This window comes from Aotus nancymaae, unplaced genomic scaffold (assembly GCF_030222135.1).
Source record: "Aotus nancymaae isolate 86718 unplaced genomic scaffold, 86718_ANA_hifiasm-v0.15.2.pri h1tg000008l, whole genome shotgun sequence".
Classification (NCBI taxonomy): domain Eukaryota; kingdom Metazoa; phylum Chordata; class Mammalia; order Primates; family Aotidae; genus Aotus; species Aotus nancymaae.
Window position 1 is genome coordinate 23,404,660 of NW_026988419.1, and position 19,418 is coordinate 23,424,077.

General features: G+C 36.6%; 1 protein-coding gene across 4 annotated transcripts in view; it reads left to right on the top strand.

Annotated features, from left to right (window-relative positions):
- KANSL1L (KAT8 regulatory NSL complex subunit 1 like) overlaps positions 1-19,418 on the top strand; it is a 143,735-nt gene that overhangs the window by 81,230 nt on the left and 43,087 nt on the right. For all 4 annotated transcript variants that reach the window (XM_064373041.1, XM_012445995.3, XM_064373040.1 and 1 more), the window contains exon 6: positions 9,443-9,647. In XM_064373041.1, coding sequence (XP_064229111.1) covers positions 9,443-9,647 — 205 coding nt within the window. The remainder of the gene's footprint in view (positions 1-9,442; positions 9,648-19,418) is intronic.

The following is a 19,418-nucleotide window of genomic DNA, read 5'->3' on the forward strand; positions in this document are numbered from 1 at the left end:
AGGGCTTAGACTATTTAATAGTATTTCAGACTTGACACTTAAACCACAAAGCAGTTTCTGAAGATGTCCTTGTTAAGCATATAAATACTATTGATGTATTTATGTGTTTATAATAAATGGGCAGGTAAGAAAACTCACCATAAATATTTTTCAAAATTATAAAACATACATAACAAAAATGTACCATTTTAACTATTTTTAAATGTAAGTTTAATGGCATTAAATACAATCAAAATGTTGTATAATCATCATCACCATCCATCTTCAGAACTTTTTTGGTCTTCTCAAACTGAAACTCTATACCCACTAAACTATAATTTCCCATTCTTTCTTGCTGTCAGCTTCTGGCAACTACCATTTTACATTCTATATGAATTTGACTACTCTAGGTACCTTATAAGTGGGATCACATAGAATTTGTCCTTTTGTGACAAACTTAGTGTACTTAGCATAATATCAGAATTTATCCACATTGTAGCATGTGTGTCAAAATTCCCTTTTTAAGGCTGAATATATTCTGTTTTTATATAGACAACATTTGATCTGTGGATAAATATTTGGTTGCTTCTGTCTCTTGGCTATTGTGAATAAGGCTGCCATTAACATGGATGAACAAAATACCTGTTTGAGTCCCTGCTTTTAGTTCTTGTAGGTATTCTAGAAGTGAAATTGCTGGATTATGTGATAATTCTATTTTTAATTTTTGTTTATTTCAAAAATTAGAAATTAGCAAATGTTAATGAAATTGCCAAGCCAAAAGCTGAGAGAAAGCCAGAGCTCAAAAAGTTAGCAAAGCACGGCAATCTGCTTTTGTTTGAGGCTAAATTTAGATAAAATTAAATTGAGGTTTTGATATCTTCTGGGGGAAAGGAGGAGAGAAACTAAAACCAAATCCAGCAAAATCAAGCTGAAGTTTTAATAGATTATGGAATGATAAGATAAATCAGGTCAGTCAAGATAGCTTATGCCTGTAATCCCAGCACTTTGGGAGGCTGAGATGGGCAGATGGCTCGAGGCCAGGAGTTCAGGACCAGCCTGGCCAACATGGCAAAATCCCATCTCTACTAAATATACAAAAATTAGCCAGGCATGGTGGCACACGCCTGTAGTCACAGCTACTCGGGAGGCTGAGGCATGAGAATCACTTGAATCCAGGAGGCTGAGGTTGCAGTGAGCCAAGATTGCACCACTGCACTTCAGCCTGTGACAGAGTGAGACTCTGTCTCAAAAAAAAAAAAAAAATAGATCACAACCCTTGGCCCTGCCCATGTCAGGAAGATGAAATAAAATCCTCATATTTAGCAGGAACCATCAGGGGTTATGCCATTACAGTAAAGGTAAATATGAAGTAAAACTGTTTGCCTATCTCCACCACTAGGGAACCATTGGGAGATTGGCCTTGGGGCTAAGCATAGCAGAAGATAAAAGAAAGCCTGTCTTTGAGATGTTCTAACCATGGTGGAGACTTTTTACATGGATTTTGAGTCCAAATTTGCCTCAGTGAGTGATCCAAGAGATCCCTAGTTTTAAATGGTTCCGGAATGGCAGAGGCAAATACAGATTTCCTCTGGAGGATGGCACCTTTTTTTAGCCTTCGGAAATCCTCATGAATAATTTGTCAAGGGAAGTGATTAACAGTCAAATACAATCAAACATATAAGGAGACAGAGCAAGAAGAGTAAGAATAAGGAGCACACAACAGACAGCAAAAAAAGATCATAAAGTTTTCAGTTATTAGAATTAGCAAACACTGATCACTTTAAAATGGTTGTCTGATTATAGAAATAAAAGATAGGCTCAAAATACCAGCAGGGAACACAAACTACATCAAGTGACATAAGCACATTTGGAAAAAGGCTAAATAAGACTTCTGAAAAATACTGACTGTAATAACTAAGTGGTTTCTGCAGCAAACTGGATACAATTAAAGAGAGAATGTGTGACATAGAAGATGTATTAGAAGAAAAGTTCCAAAATGTAGCAAAAGATATGAAACAGTGGAAAATACAGAAGAGTTATTTTAAAATGTAGAGAATAGTGAGAAGCTCTAATATGACACTTAGTTGGAGACCTGGAAGAAGCACTATAGAATGAAATAGAAGCAATATTTGAAGAGAGAGTGTCTGAAAAATTACTTGAACTGATGAAAGATACCACATTCAGGAAGCCAAACAGATTTTGGATCAGGACAACTAAAAAGAAATCTACCTCTGGACGTAGAGGAAATGTGAAAAAACAAAGATACATGGAATGTCAAAAAGCAACCATAAGTGGGAGAAAGACATGATCTTAATTGAAAGCATAGTTAGACTGACAGCTGACTTCTCAATGGTAATAATAGGAGCCAGAGTACAGTGGAATGGTACCATTAGTATGTTGAAAGAAAATAACACCATTTACCTAGAAACTCTATACACAGAGAAATCATCTTTTAAGTCCGAGTGTGAAGAACAAACATTTTGAGACAAACCAAAGCTAGGAGAATAGACTCATAGACTCTAACCATAAAGAATATACTTCAGGCAATAGTGTATTATCTGGATGGAAAATTTGAGGTGAAAAAGGGCTAAAGAACAAATAAAATGGTAAGTAACCATATGGGCATGTGTAAGCAAACAGTAGTAAAATATGTCTAGTGGGGCTAAAAAAAAAGTCTATAACAGCAATAACACAGAGGTCAGAAGGAGGGTAAATGGATTTAAATTGTACTGAGGTGCTTGAATTATTCAGGCTGCCAGTAGAAAAGTACTGATTTAGCTTTTATTATTCTTAAATTAAGTACAATAGAAGAGCTCCACATAAGAGGGGGCATTTCCTGGGTGCTGATAATGTTCTGTTTCTTGACCTGTGAGTGCTGGTTGTGGGAAAGTGGAAGAGTAAGAGGAGTTATTGCTTCACATTTACAAGCTAAACATGAGATAAGTGCTTTAAGTACTTATGCATATGCATCTTATATTTTATATTTTTTAAAAGGTTGCAAAACATAGGATATAAACTATATACTTCAAAAGGGATACATAGAAAATAGTCACATAGGAAGTCACATTTGCCTTCATAGTTTTAGAAAAATATTTAAATGACATTATTCATCCTAAACCTATGAACAAAATTTGACTAGTCCCACAGGAATGTGATATTTAATTTGTTGGTATGGAAACAAAGAATTAAATCTTATTTCATGTTATCTTGAAATTTGGTGGTAAGGACTGATATAGTTGTTGAGTTTATAATCCTTACCCTTTATCTGTCAAATCTGTCTTAATCTCAGATGGTTTGTTCTGTCTTTCCTGATAAAAGTCATCTTACATACTTGTAGAAGGTGATGAAAAATGTCTAAAGAGGACCAATAGCTACAGTTATTTGAATTGTCCTTTATGACCTGAAAAGCACTCTTAAATTTAGTCATGAATTTTGAGGTACACACTGAGCTGAAACATGTAAATTAATACAAACACTAGATATTATAGTAGCAATATAGTAACAGGAAGCTTCAGAATGTTCATAGATACAGGTAAAAGGGTATATTTAAAAATAACATGGCTGGGCAGGGTGGCTCACGTCTGTAATCCCAAGACTTTGGGAGACTGAGGCAGGAGAATGCCTTGAGTCCAGGAGTTTGAGACCAGCCTGGACAATATAGTGAGACCCCATCTGTACAAAGATTTTTTAAAATTAGCTGGGCATGGTGGTGCACACCTGTAGTCCCAGCTATTCAGGAAGCTGATGTGGGAGGATCTCTTGAGCCAGGATAGTCAAGGCTGCAGTGAGCCATGATCATGCCACTGTACTCCAGCCTTGTTGACAGAGTAAGACCTTGTCTCAACCCCCAAAAAACAAAAAAGCAGGACATTTGGTAATTTACTGTGATTATGTATACTTTGTTTTACATGATCTTACTAAAAATATAAAAATTAGCTGGGCATGGTGGCACATGTCTGTAGTCCCAGCTACTAGGGAGGCTGAAGCAGGAGAATTGCTTAAACCTAGAAGCCAAGATCATGCCACTGCCCTCCAGCCTGGCGCCTGGCGACAGAGTGAGACTCTGTCTCAAAAAAAAAAAAAAAATTATTATGGTGCCTAAACATATTCTGTGTTCCAAAAAATTTATAAAGTCTTAACCCACATTTGACAATTACTCAGTCTTTCCTCTGATCCAGTTTCTACAATAATTTTATCTTAAAGGGTAAATGTTAGACCTGTTAAAATGTAGTATGCCACTCAATAGATAAATGACCAAAAGTTCAAATGTATATCTTACAGGAAACATACCACATACTGGGAGATAGTATATGGTTTTGTGAGAAATAGCATTTTTAAAAACTCAACAAAATCTGGCACATAAGAAATAACCTAATAATATTAGCTATTGGTATTTTAATGTAAGGACATAAACTATATTAAATTTTTGGATATAGCCTTATTTCTGATCTTAGTCATATACTAGTCATCGATTAAGCTATTCTTACTCTTTAAAAAAGTGCTTCAATGTGGCCTGAATTAGGATAAGGGCTTGAGGGCATTTGTAGGTATCCCTTTGCACAACCTGTGTAGGTGGCACAGTAGGCCAACTGTTACGAAGACATTTATTATACAGTTACAGGAGTCACTGAGGCACTATCTATTTTTCTGTCATCTCTTGGGAAGTTGTTTTCTTGCCTTTGGTTTACTTCATTTGTATGGGACTCTGTAACTAAATCCAGCACTCTGAAATTCAGCATAAACACACTGTTGGGTTTTATTTTCATACAAAATGTATCTCCTCAAAAGACCATCTTGGGACATTCAATCTCCCCTGTGCCCCTCCCAAAAAAAGATTTTAATTTTTATTTTTAATCAATTATAGTGTTTTTATAATTTGGTGGCTTGAGGGCAAAGTAGTTATAATAATATACAGCTTTTATGTATTTTGTTTGCTTTAGACATTTTGTGACCTTGGGCAGGTGTGTTAATCTCTTTACATCTCACTTATTTAATCTAAATTTAATGGAACATATTTTCTAAAGTAGTTTCAAGTGTTAATATTCTTCCATTTTAAATACTTATCTTATGTTATTCTATATTTTTCAAACAAATGCACAGTAAAAACATAAAGGTTTCAATCCAGCCTAAAGTGTGTATCTTTATAATATCACTGTTGTGCTGTATTGGATGTAATAATTTTATGTTAGCCTAAATCAAGAGAATTGGCAAATAGAAATTACTGTACTCAATGTGTCTTAGTGACTTTAAACTCTACCCTAGGAATTATATGGAAAGAGGTATCCATGACAGTAAGAGGGTTGTAGATTCCACTTAAGTTCCAAAAACTTTTTCAATTAAACTATTTGGAAAGAATTGTTTAAATAAAATGTATTACACATTGCCTTTTTGGGTGGTGCTGAGCTTAATTTTCTCCCGAAAATGTGTCAGTTATTTAATGAGATTCTGCTTAAGAAATTTAGAACACCCATTTGTGAGAGTAAATTCCATTCATCAGGGCAAACACAGATTGCAGAAAGCCCTGGAACTGAGGAATAGCTTTGATTTTTGGTAAAATTTGCAAGTCCACAGCTTTCTGATCAACCTTACACTACTCTGTAATTTCATATTTCTCTTTTTTGGTGTTGAAAACCCCACCTTTCTTATGTCTGAGCTTCCACAGCTGCTGATTCTTTAAGTAAGCATCAGTAAGATGTTTGGGGATTCATATTGCTGAGAGCGATTTTTGTGGATGTGGCGATGGCAAATTTCTGGTGTGTTACTCGTAGAGGAACTCAATTGAGGACCAGAGATCCAGTTACAAGTAACAAGCCACTGCCCACCTGCTTCAGGAAAACCATCCTCTTGCCTCTGTGGTGTCCAGTGAGGATGATCAGAATCATCCTGGGGCCTGGCTTGCAATTTTTTGCTGTGGCTCGACAGCTTTCAATGCACATCTTCCCTAAGGTAATATCAAGGCAATTTGCGAAGTTTAACCAGCTGAGTACCACCATTCTTGTCACCACCAAGTGATATTGTAATGGCTACAATAACCTTCTCCTTTCTCTTTTCAATCTGAGATTTAGTGGGTGAGTATTTCCTTTTATACATGGCTTTCCTTGAATACACAGCAGATCCAGAATATCTGCCAATTCCTCTGACAACAACAGGATTTTGGTCTTTGAATTTTTAGTCTTGACATTACCTCTTTACACCTTGCCACTAGCATCAGCCTTCTTGCTTTCAGGTTTCTTCTCCTTAGAATCTGGCTTCTCAACTTTTTAACCTGCCATCTTGCAAGATGGGAAAGAGCTGAACTTAATTTTTTTTGATAACTCAGGTTCATCACCATTATCACATTCTCAGGGGCTACTGAGATAAATGGCTGTATATCTATAAAATAGTTCACTGAAAAGTCAGCAAGTACTTACTGAGTGACTTCTGTGTCTCAGGCATTTGAATTGGATACCAGATATGATGATGAACAAAACCAGATGGAATTTCTATCCTTGTAATAGAAAGTCTAGTTGTGAAAAAAATGACACTACCTAAGGTATCACACAATTATACAGTTTTTTTAATCAAGTGTCATTTTTTTGATCAAGTGCTATGAAGGAAATTTTCATTGTTAAGAATATCACTTTGAAATTAGATCACAGTTCAATCCCAAATTGACCAATTGGTAGCATTGTGATCTTGCACAGCAATCTGGATCACAGATAGAATGAAAACAGCCTGTTTTCTGGGTTATTGTGAAGATCAAATGAGGTAACAAATGTGATATTATTTTGTTAATTTTTTACTTGCTTATTATCTGTCTTCCTGGACTTGAATGTAAGCTTCAGGACAGTAAGAATTTTTTGTTTATCTTACTGAACTGTTATTTTCCTTAGCACTTGGATTAATGAGCGTCACATCATGGGCATGAATTAATATTTGTTGAATGAATGAAACATTCATGATTTCTTGCTGGTACTCAGCATTCATAAGGAATATTTTGTACTTCATATTCTTTTCTCTGCTATAGTCAGATTGATATTCTCTGTTGCTCTCGTGGCTGACTTCTGCAGTTCTGTTTCTCTTCGTAATTTGTGGACTAGAAAATCAGATAACTAAAGTGACAGATGACATAGATGTCTCTGTAATAAGAGACAAGGATAAATTGCCTGCAGTTGGGAACATAAGAAAAAGAATAAAACTGAACTTTTTTTCTCTGGTAATACATCAGCCACCTTAGAAACTTAAAAAATATATATATATACTGTATTGCACCACATAATGATGTTTTAGTCAATAAAGGACCACATATACAACAGTGGTTCCACAAGATTATAATGAAGCTGAAAATGTTCTATTGCCTAGTGACTTGTAGCTATGATAATGTTGTAGAGAATGCATTACTTTTTCTATGTTTAGATACACTAATATCATGTCTATCATTTTACAGTTGCCTACAGCATTCAGTATGGTAACATGTGGTACAGTTTTGCAGCCTAGGAGCAACAGGCTATACCATATAGCCTAGGTGTGTAGTAGGCTCTACCATCTAGGTTTGTGTAAGTACACTCAGTGGTTCACACAAATACAGAATCACCTAATGACACATTTCTCAGAAGGCATCCTTGTTGTTGAGTGACACATGACTATGTAACAGTTAGTGACACAAATGATAAGCTTTCCAGTTATCTTTAAACCAGGCTATGAGCCTCTAGCCAGTTCATGAGTTGTGTCTTTTCATTCATAAGATGAGGGCTCATCTTCTTTGGGCTAATCCTTCTGTCAGGAGGGGAAAGCTAACATCTCATTAACTACTAGAGTTGTAAATAGAGGTAAGTGTTAAGTAGGTCTCAGACTCCAGAATAAGCTTTTTATTTTCCCTAGACACTTCCAGAGCAATGTCTTTTAAAGAGCCAATGTAAGTTCTGCCTAAGGGGGCTTCTGACTTGCTAGACAAAGAACCTCTCTTGGTGCTGGATCTACTCCTACCTTCCTGGATCTTACGTCTCCTGACTTTACTACTTCTAATGCCAGCTAGCTACTGAAACCTGTTCTTGACCTTGACTCACTTCTATGCTAGCCACTTAGCCTCTTCAGTGCCTAACTTCATATTGGCTCTTCTATATGCCTTCTGCTCCCCCTTGATATGACAGAAAGTAACATCCAACTGTGAGATTGGACCTGTTAATTTGAGAGAAGCATTGTACTCTAAATCTTTCTTAGCCAGCAACCTGATGAAAGATTTTTAGAACCTTTTATTTAATGAGACTTAAAGCATTCTTGCTAGAGCTGTCTGGAGACTTAATATTTTAAAAGTGAAATAGTTGTCATCAACTTTTTTTTTTCTATACTGGTCTGGCCAGTAATGTATAATCAATTATGTATTTGTTGAATGCATGATAGTCACCAAATGCCATATTTAATTCTATTTAGTTTTACCAACATAAGCCATTCAGACACCTTTATTTCTGGTTTCTCATTACTATATAAAGCATTCTTGAATTATTTACTTTATTCACAAGCTAATATAATATTATATAATAGCCATAAATGTGATTCAAAACAATACTGCTATATAAAAATCATATTTTATATTTACTGATAAACACCAACTCTACTTGAACCAAATAGCATATTTAGATCTTATATATTGAACAGCAGTATCACATATAGCACATCTATTCGTTAGCATTAGAATACTAAATTGACTAGCTTTTGTCTACATAACTAACATTGAAATTGGTACCTTGTAGTACCTGAAAAGCTTAATTATTGTATATATAATATAATAGTGCAAATGAAGTTAAATTTATGTGGCAATGAGGGTTATCATGCTCCTGATGTTCTGATATTGTAAAATATTTGAAATATTTAAATATAATATTTAAAAAACATAAAGAATAAATATAAAATTATTATGCTTCTTTTCATTTGTAGCTTACATGACCTATTTCATTATTTTATAATTGTAGTTTCTGTAGCATCTGAAGTTAAAAAAAATCCTAAAATATAGTAGGGTTACAGCTCTGTTTCAAAATTCACCGAAATGTTATTAATATATAGTGCTTATATTAGAGCAACTAATAATGCAGTGATGACTTTAGCCCTTTTCAAAGCCTGATAATCTATGTAATTTCATCATACACAAAAAGAATTTTATGTAAATAGCTAAAACACTGTAATTGACATGAATTATTGATTTACAATGAGCAATTACATTATATTAGTGAACTTTGAGCATTTTCTAACTTATGGGATATTTGTTTTGCAGGAGAAAATAGATGTAAAAATGGTTTTCACAACTTGAATCTGTAATTTCCCATTAATACAAAATCTTTTACCAATTGTTACTACAAAATTGGTTAAAATTAATACTCTTCTTTCTTAATAGGTCAAGCAATTTACATTTAGTTTCTGTCTTTTTTGTTTGTTTGTTTTGTTTTGTTTTGTTCGCTTTCTACCCCTTAATTATTTCATGGCATTTCAGTGCATCCGAGAATTTAGATGAGCTGTCTTCCTCCAGTAGCTGGTTACTTAACCAGAAGCACAGTAAGAAAAAGAGAAAAGACAGGACAAGATTGAAATCTTCATCCTTGACTTTCATGAGTACATCAGCCCGAACAAGGCCACTTCAGAGTTTCCACAAACGAAAACTCTACAGATTGAGCCCTACTTTTTATTGGACTCCACAGGTAAGGCTGCCTTTGGGAAGAAAACATGATCAATGATTCACCATCAGCATATTTCATGTATGAGAAGATGTGGATTGTTATTTAGAGTAACAGTTATTTTGAATAATTTCATGTAGAAAACTTACAAATATAGTTTGTAAATGATATGGTAGGTATTAATAATATTAAAGTGGGATTTAGTAATTTTTTTAAACACTGCAAGCAGTGTATTCTGGAACTTCTCACATCCCCAGTTAAAAAAAAAAAATCCACTATTGTGCTTAAACTAATTTGAGAGAAAATAAAATGTCAAGGTAATTTTTGAAATGTACTGGCAAAGATAAGGAGGTAGACACACATGTACTACATAATTGCCTCATAAATATTTGCTCAGAAGAAGAAAATATGCACAGCTGTCAGTTATTTTGGAGGAAGTAACATTGCCTTCCTTTTTAGGTTTAGTATTTATTAACTTGTTGAGCATTTCTTTTCCTTCTTCTAGGACATAAGCAATACAATTTTGGATGTTCATGCTTACAGTTTTTACAAATTAAATATACTTTATTAGAAACATTCATTTTGAAAAGCATATTTTTCATGTGTGAACAAAATAATGGTTATACTTCCTTTAGTGTACTTCTAAACCAGCTGTGATGAAAGGCAAAACAAGTTACCTCTAGTTCTTGCTGTATATGCTTCCCTGTCAAATTATTTTAGATTTCTTAATATATTAAAGGAAAGAAATTATTGATACTATTATTTAATATTGATTTTTTCTGATTATCATTACATTATCTATTTAAATATGTTTGCATTAAAATAAAGATGCCTTGTTAGGAACCAATTTTAAGCTCTTTTATCAAGGTCCAATTATAAATAGGAATGTGGATGCTGAAAAATTAGCTTTTATTAAAAGACTTTTCCTGCTGGGTGTGGTGGCTCATGCCTGTAATTCCAGCACTTTGGGAGGCCAAGGCAGGTGGATCACTAGAGGTCAGGAGATTGAGACCAGCCTGGCCAACATGGCGAAACCCCGTCTCTACTAAAATACAAAAATTAGCCCAGCATGAAAAATACAAATTTTGCCCAGCATAGTAGCAGGCACCTGTAATCCCAGTCACTAGGGAAGCTGAGGCAGGAGAATCACTTGAACCTGGGAGGCAGAGGTTGCAGTGAACCGAGATCATGGCACCACACTCCAGCCTGGGTGATAGAGCAAAACTCCATCTCAAAAAAAAAAGACATTTCCTGTTTAGTAGCTCAGATATTACTGAACGATTATGATACTAATGTATGATACCCCAATTTGAAATTATTCTTTAAAAAATTGTTTTATTTCATCATTAAAAATATTTTTTTACCTAAGTCAACCTAATGGGAACATAATTTTTATTTAAAGTTTTTATATATGAAACCATATCTTATTTAATAATTTTGTTTAAAATTGCTGTAAGCAATAGATAAACAACATTTTTCAAATGTAATTTTGTGACTTTATAGTCATAAATAGAATTATCTGTATAAAGTATTTTACATGTGAATAGGCCATAGTATTCTGACTGGAAGAAATTCACTTAAATAATTTGAGTGATTTGCTAGTTGTTACTAGAATAATATAACGTGTGCTTTGATAATGTAAAGACTGGCCTGGAAAGGTGTAAACATTTTAAGACTTTCAGCAAAGGACAGAGCAAGTTGTAGGATTACTGCTACTAGTAGACTACTTAGTTTACCACATTTTAGCCACTACTGTGCTAAGCAATTTTACTACATTATTTAACCATCAAGCATATAACAATTAGGTATTATTAATACCACCTTTAGATACAGAAATTGAGATTAAGAGTGATGAACAGTAAATTTGATTCCAAAGCCCATGTTCTTTTTATAAACATTTATAATAACAAAAATAAACCAAATGTTTTGTGGGCCTGAAATTAGTAAAGACAGTATATTTCAAGGTTTCTAAGGTTAATAGGTATTAGGAAATATATAGAAAAAATGGGTTTTGAAAGATAAGCTGAGTTTTAAAGGTTATGGTGGAGAGAAAGAAAGGATTGTAAGTGAAAAAAGTGTTGGAGAATACCAAATTCTGTGACCCTCAACTTATCTCCCATATTGTCAGCCCAATAATTATTTGCCTTTCTAAACTTAATTTAAATGTCATTTCTCTCAGGAAGTCTTCCTTGGTATCCCCAGAATGGTATATATATATTGTTACGGCACCCTGTTTTAATCTCGCTAAGTTGAAATGTATTACACTCTTCTATAATTGTTTCTGTTTGTGACTTTTCATTAACTGGTATGTTTTTAGAGAATAGGGACTGTATCTTTTTATTTCCAGATCTACAGGGCCTTGAAGACTACCTGTCTGACAGTATGTGCTCAATAAATAATCATTTAATGTGTTAAAGAATTAATGTAATGAAACATATGAAAATACTTAAGCAATAGCAAATGGAAACTCATGTGTGTCTGTTTGTGTGTGTGTGTATGTGTGTCCTAGATTTGCCTACTGCAATGGTCTAGAATAGTGATATTCCATATACCATAGAACTTTCTCTTTTTTTTCTTTATGGAAAGTCTTGAGAACCATAGAACTTTCTGAAGTGATTCAAATTCTCTATAAATCTATATCGTCCAATATGGTAGCTCCTAGACACGTGTAGCTATTGAGTACATGAAACATGGTTTATGTAATTGAGGAACTGAGTTCTTTTTCTTTCTTTCTTTCTTTCTTTTTTTTTGAGAAGTCTTGCTATGTTGCCCAAGCTGGTCTTGAACTCCTGGGCTCAAGTGATCCTCCCGCCTTAGCCTCCCAAAGTGCTGAGATTACAGGTGTGAGCTACTGTGCCCATCCTGAATTTTTATTTTATTTTATTTTTATTAATTTTAATTTAATTAGCCACATGTGGGTAATGGCTATCAAATTGGACAGCACGAATCTAGACTCAGACTTATCCTGATAAGCAATCAGTATGCCTGGCACTCATTTTGTTTTCTAATACCATTTCCTACTAAAAGGAATCGGGGATTTCTGGAGAAATGGCTGGTCTCCAGGGCTGGGGAAGAAAAGGTATGATTATTCTGGAACATCTTAATGTTAACAGAAAGCAAGGAAATGTTTTAAAAAATGATAAAGGCATGTTGAAAGAACACAGAAGCTAGCTTGAAGAGGTCCCTACTGGCCAAATCTAGGACTATTTGTCATCAAAATAAATAAGGACAATATTGAACCATAGAAAAAATAGGAATCCATGAGTCCATACTAATGATAGATAGATAAATTGGGGAAAAGGATGACTTTTCCATATGCTAGGATGCTGATTAATAATTGTGGAATAAACAGTCAAATTAGAGAATCATTTTGCAATCATCATAGTAAAGATTGATTGGACAAGAATCATTAACAGGTAATAAATCTTGGGTCAGGATTGATGATAAACTTGATGAGGAACAAGATATTTGCATGATCTTAAAGCAAGGGTCCTCAATCCCCAGGCCACAGACCTATACTGGTCTGTGGCATGTTAAGAATGGGCCACATAGCAGGAGGCAGGAGGTGAGCAGCAGATGAGCTAGCATTACTGCCTGAGCTCTGCCTCCTGCCAGATCAGTGGAGGCATTAAAGTCTCATGGGAACTCAAACCCTATTGTGAACACCAAAGACTGGCAGCAAGCACCAGAAGTTAGGGAATAGGCCTAACAGATTCTTCCTTTTAGTCCTCTAAAGAAACCAATCCTGCTGACATCATGATTTGACGTCTAGCATCCAGAACTGTTATTTAAGCCACTCCATTGTGGTATTTTGTTATCGCGCACTTAGCAAATTAATACAGTGAACACTTTTGTCAGTAAGGTCTTTGTAGTTGCAATTAAGGATCTTGAGATGAGATCATTTTGAATTTAAAATAGTTCCTAAATCCAGTGATTTGTGTCCTTAGAAAGGAGAAAGAGATTTGAGAAGACAAATCGAAGATTGAGAGAGAGAGGCTATGTGAAGATGAAGGCAGAGATTTGAGTTGGGCTTCCACAAGTTAAAGAATGTCAGAGACTGGGCCAGGCATGGTGGCTTAGGCCTGTAATCTCAGCACTTTGGGAGGCTGAGGCGGGAGGATCACTTGAGGTCAAGAGTTCCAAACCAGCCTGACCAACATGGTGAAACCCTGTCTCTACTGAAAATAGAAAAATTAGCCAGGCGTGGTGGCAGGTACCTGTAATCTCAGCTACTTGGGAGGCTGAGGCAGGAGAATCACTTGAACCTGGAAGGCAGAGGTTGCAGTGAGCAGGTATCCCACCACTGCACTCCAGCCTGGGCAACAGAGTGAGACTCTGTCTCAAAATAAATAAATAAATAAAAATAAAATAAAATAAAAAAGGTGTTGGCAGAAAACATAAAATTTAAATATGACTTAATTTTTAGAATGCCAGGAGCCATAGGGATTCTCCCCTAGAGCCATCAGAGGGAGTGTAGCCCTGCCAACACGTCAATTTCAGACTTTTGTCATTCACAACAATGAGAGGATTAATTTATGTTGCTTTAAATCACTTGTCTTATGATAATTTATTATGGCAGCCCTAGGAAACTTTGTACAGAGTTTAGTGCCAGGAATTAAGGTGCTGATATAACAAATACTTAATGGTAGAAGTGGCTTTGGAACTGAGTAATGAGCAAAGGCTGGAAGAATTTTAAGGTACATGATAGGGAAAAGCCTAGGTTTTGTGAGGGCTCAGAAGGAAGTGAGGAAAATGGAAAACAAAACTGTTGTTATTTTAGAGAATACATATGTCATCATGAACAGAATTTGCTAGAAACATGAATGTTAAAGGTGCCTTTGGTGAGGTTTCAGAAGGAAATGAGGGACACTTATTAGAAACTGGAGGGAAGGCTATCCTTGTTATGAAGTGGCAGAAAACTTGGCTGAATTATATTCTACTGTGAAGTGGAAAATAGAACTTTTAAGCAACAAACTTGGATATTTAGCTGAGGAAATTTCCAAGTAAAGTGGGGGATTTGTGATCCTGTTTCTCCTTGCTTCTTATAGTAGAATATAAGATGAAAGAGATAAAGTGAGTAAGGAACTGTTAGGTTAAAAGGAACCAGAACTTGATGATCTGGAAAATTTTCAGGCTGTTACAAAAAGTGATATAGCTTGTTCTGGAGATGACTCAGAGCATAGACAAACTTTTGCTGGGAAGGTTAGATATATAACTCATGGATCCAATCAATCATCTCAGCAGAAGCCAAGAATAGAGATAGGGTTGCCCAGAAAGAATTTTGGGAGAAGACATTTGTCAATGACATGGATTCCCTTGACATATATGGGAATCCCACAAGGATTTTGAGAATTTTATACCAGAAGAAACACTACCAGCTTAGACTGAAAGGGGCAAAGACTAGACAAAATGAAAAAGGTTGTCAGATCCCCAGAATATTAGAGGCAGGAAATGGATTGATAGAACTACTCAGTTGCAAACACATACTACCCACCAATAAAAAAGGAAAGTAAATCAGACCTAAATGTGAAAGGAAAACAGTAAAGCTTCTAGAAGAAAACATAGGAGAATGTCTTTATGTCCTCAGGGTAGTTGACTTCTTAAACAGGATACAAATATCACTAATCAGAAAAGACTGCTAATGGGCTTTGTTAATTATGAACTAATTTTCATCAAAGACAGCATTAAGACAGTAGAGGACACGCTAAATGAGGACATTTGCATTCTCTCTGTCTCTCTCTCTGTATATATATATTCAACAAAGATTTTATATCCTGAATATATGTATATATTTTTAAATGGCTGAAAAAACAAGAAAAAAGAGATAACCTAATTAAAAATAGGCATAAACACAGTTACATACTTTAAAATAGTAAAGTGGTAACTTTTGTTCTATGTATTTTACCACAATAAAAATTTTTTTAAATAAAAAATATGCATAAACTTGAAGAGATATTTTGTAAAATAGGATAGAGGATATCCAAATGGCCAATATGAAAATGTGCTTAAAATCTTTACTCATCAAGGAAATGCAATTAATACTACATCTACTCTCTTTTTCCTTCTTTCCTTTTTTTTTTTTTTTTGAGACATGGTCTTACTCTGTTGCCCAAATTGGACTGCAGTGAAGCCATTTCAGACTACTGCAGCTCCAGCTTCCAGGGCTTAAGCTCTCAAACAATTCTCCCACCTCAGCCTCCAGAGCAGTTGAGACGACAGGCATGTGCTACCATGCCTGGCCAATTTTTTCTTTGTATTTTTTGCAGAGATGGGTTTTCGTCATGTTGCCCAGGCTGGTCTTGAACCTCTGAGCTCAAGTGATCCACCCACCTTGCCCTCTCAAAGGGCTGGGATTACAGGTGCGTACCATTGTGCCCAGCCTAACATACATCTGTTCTTACTACCCAGCAATTCCACTCTTAGGAACTCACCCAGGAGTAATGAACATACATACACACAAAGGCTCTCCAGAGAAACAGATCAATAGAATATATATAGATATAGAAGAGAAGATTTATTATAGGAATTGGCTCACATGATTATAGAGGCCAAAAAGTTTCATAATATGCCATCTGCCAGCTGGAGAACTAGGAAAACCAGTGGTATAATTCAGTTCAAGGCCAGAGCCCTAGAACCAGTGGAAGGAGGATACCTGGTATTAAGTCCTGGAGTCTAAAGGCCAGAGAACCAGGAGCACTGATGTCTGAGGGCAGGAGAAGATGAATGTCCCAGCTCAAGAAGAAAGGGAATTTGCCCTTCCTCTGCCTTTTTGTTTTATTTGTACTTTCATCAGATTAGGTGAAGGTGATCTCTACTCAGTCTACTGATTCAAATGCTAATCTGTTTTGAAAACACCCTCACAGACACCCAGAAATAATGTTTACCAGCTTTCTGGGCATCCATTCGCCTAGTCAATCTGACACATAAAAATTAACCGTCACAGTGCTCTTAACAGCTTTACTCATTAAAGGCCCCAAACACAAAGCAATTTAAATGCCCAACAGCAAAACTGGTATGTTTATACAGCAATAAAAAGGATGGACTACTGATAAAACAACAAAGATGTATCTCCCAGACGATATGTTGAGTGAAAGAAGACAGAACAGGCCTGGTGTGGTGGCTGATGCCTGTAATACCAGCACTTTGGGAAGGCTGAGAGGGGAGGATCACTTGAGCTCAGGAGTTTGAGACCACTCAAGGCAACAAAGTGACACTCTGTCTCTACAAAAAACAAAAAATAAATTAGCCAAGTGTGCTGGTAAGGACCTGTGGTCCCAGCTACACAGGAGGCTGAAGCAGGAGGCTTGTTTGAAGGAAGTTGAGGCTGTAGTGAACCGTGTCTGTGCCACTGCACTCCAGTCTGGGTGACAGAATCAGACCCTGTCTAAAAAATAATAATAATTAAAAAAAGAACATACTCTGATAAAGACAAATAAAACTTACTGGTAATGATAGAAATGAGAACTGTAGTTACTTCATTGGGGTGTGAGGGAGAGTGTAGAAGTCGACCAGGAAAAGGCACAATCTAGGTTTTTGAGTTGGAAATGTTTCATACCCTTGGCGGTGGTTACCAGGGCATATACCTATGTAAAAATTCATTATGCTGTGTATCTTTTCCATAGACATGGGCATGTGCCCCATGCTGCACATTCAGAGTAGCCTATTCCTCTTATTTTGGTCATCTATTGTATAACAAACTGTCCCCATACTTAGTGATTTAAAACCATTTTCTATTATCTTTCATGATTCTGTGGATTACCTAAGCAGTTATTCATCAGCCTTGCTTCAGGTCTCTCTTAAAGTTGTAGTAAGATTGTTACTAGGGTTAGCCATCTGGATGCTTGGATGGGCTGGAATAGCTGGGCTTCTTTCACTCTCTATGGCTCGCAAAAATGCAAATATAGAAGCTGACAGTTCTTCTTAAGACTTAATCCTAGAACTAGCACAGTGTTTTTCTGTTTAATTTATTGGTTAAAGTGACTCAGTGTAGGATTTAATATAGGAGGGACTACACAAAGGCAAGAATACTGGGAGACATGGGTTCAGTGGGGCTATAATTGAAACCTGCTGCAGTCCATCCTCTGGTTCCCTCTTTCATATGTAAAAACCATTTAAAGCCTTCCTTCTAAGACCCCTGATGTCTCACCCCATTATGGCACTAGGCTTGGGCTTGAAGTCTTGGAACTCATCATCAAGAATCATGTCCATGGCTGGGCGCAGTGCCTCACACCTGTAATCCCAGCAATTTGGGAGGCTGAGGCTGGTGGACCACTCCAATATGACAAAACCCCGTCTCATAAAAATACAAAAATTAGCCAGACACGGTGGTGTGTGCCTGTAATCACAGCTAGTTTTGAGGCTTTGAGGCAGGAGAATCACTTGAACCTTGGAGGCGGAGGTTGTAGTGAGCCGAGATCGCACCTTTGCACTCTAGCCTGGGCAACAGAGCAAGACTCTATATCAAAAAAAGAAAAAAAGAATCATGTCCAGACACTTCAATTGAGAGGTAGGTGTGGCTCTTCAGGTGTATGTAGTTCTTTGGGTGCAGCTCCTCAAGTATAGTTCCTCTGGATCCAGAGACTTGAGAACTAAAGTTGTTATTTGCTGTACACATACGCAACATAAAATGGACACTGCCAGACAGGGGGAGGCATAGAGCTGTTTTGAAGTATAACTAGGTACATGTTGTAGGTTTGTTGATCAGGATCCCTACTTCAGGAAGGGGATTTTTTTGTGGCTGTTGGATCTGCCCTCGGGGTTCTTGGTTGCATTCTGAGTCACCTTTTCTTTTCCGTAGAAGGGAGCCCCTGTTTGCATATGTGTTTTCTCAGCCTGCTTCCTGCCTACAGAAGGCCAGTGCCTTTTCATTTTGAGCTCTCTTTCATGATGAGAGTTCAAACTTTTTAATACTTTGTTACTTCCATATGTATCACATTAAGATACACTGTATTGGACAAGAATTATACTTGCAATTCTTAGAGACAGGCCATTCTCCATCTTAGAGTTTGTCTAGGGCAGTGCCTTTAAGATACTTGGACTTCGCCGTGGGGCAGTCACCTTGAGATACTTAAAAGCCCTTTTGTCTACCAGAGATGACTGAGGCATGCCTGTAAGAGTGTTAGAAGCTCTCTGTCTAGGTGCCAGGATCTATGAACATGCCTCAAGCCTTCCTGAGATGTTAATGAAGGGTCTTACAGTCTCATCCTTGAGATCTTGACACTGACAGTTTCACTGGCAGTTCCCTGGATTTGATCTTTTACTGATAACCATGTCAATTCTGCTTGAAAATGTAAGCTGCTGTTTTTTTTTTGTTGTTTTTTTTTTGAGATGGAGTCTTACTCTGTCATCCAGGCTGGAGTGCAGTGGCACAATCTTGGCTCACTGCAATGTCCGCCTCCCAGATCAAGCGATTCTCCTCCCTCAGGCTCCCCAGTAACTAGGATTACAGGCACCACCATACCAGGCTAATTTTTGTATTTTTTTTTTTTGAGGCGGAGTTTCGCTGTTGTTACCCAGACTGGAGTGCAATGGCGCCATCTCGGCTCACCGCAACCTCCGCCTCCTGGGTTCAAGCAATTCTCCTGCCTCAGCCTCCCGAGTAGCTGGGATTACAGGCACGCACCACAATGCCCAGCTAATTTTTGTATTTTTAGTAGAGACGGGGTTTCACCTTGTTGACCAGGATGGTCTCGATCTCTTGACCTCGTGATCCACCTGCCTCGGCCTCCCAAAGTGCTGGGATTATAGGCATGAGTCATCGCACCCGGCCTAATTTTTGTATTTTTAATAGAGATA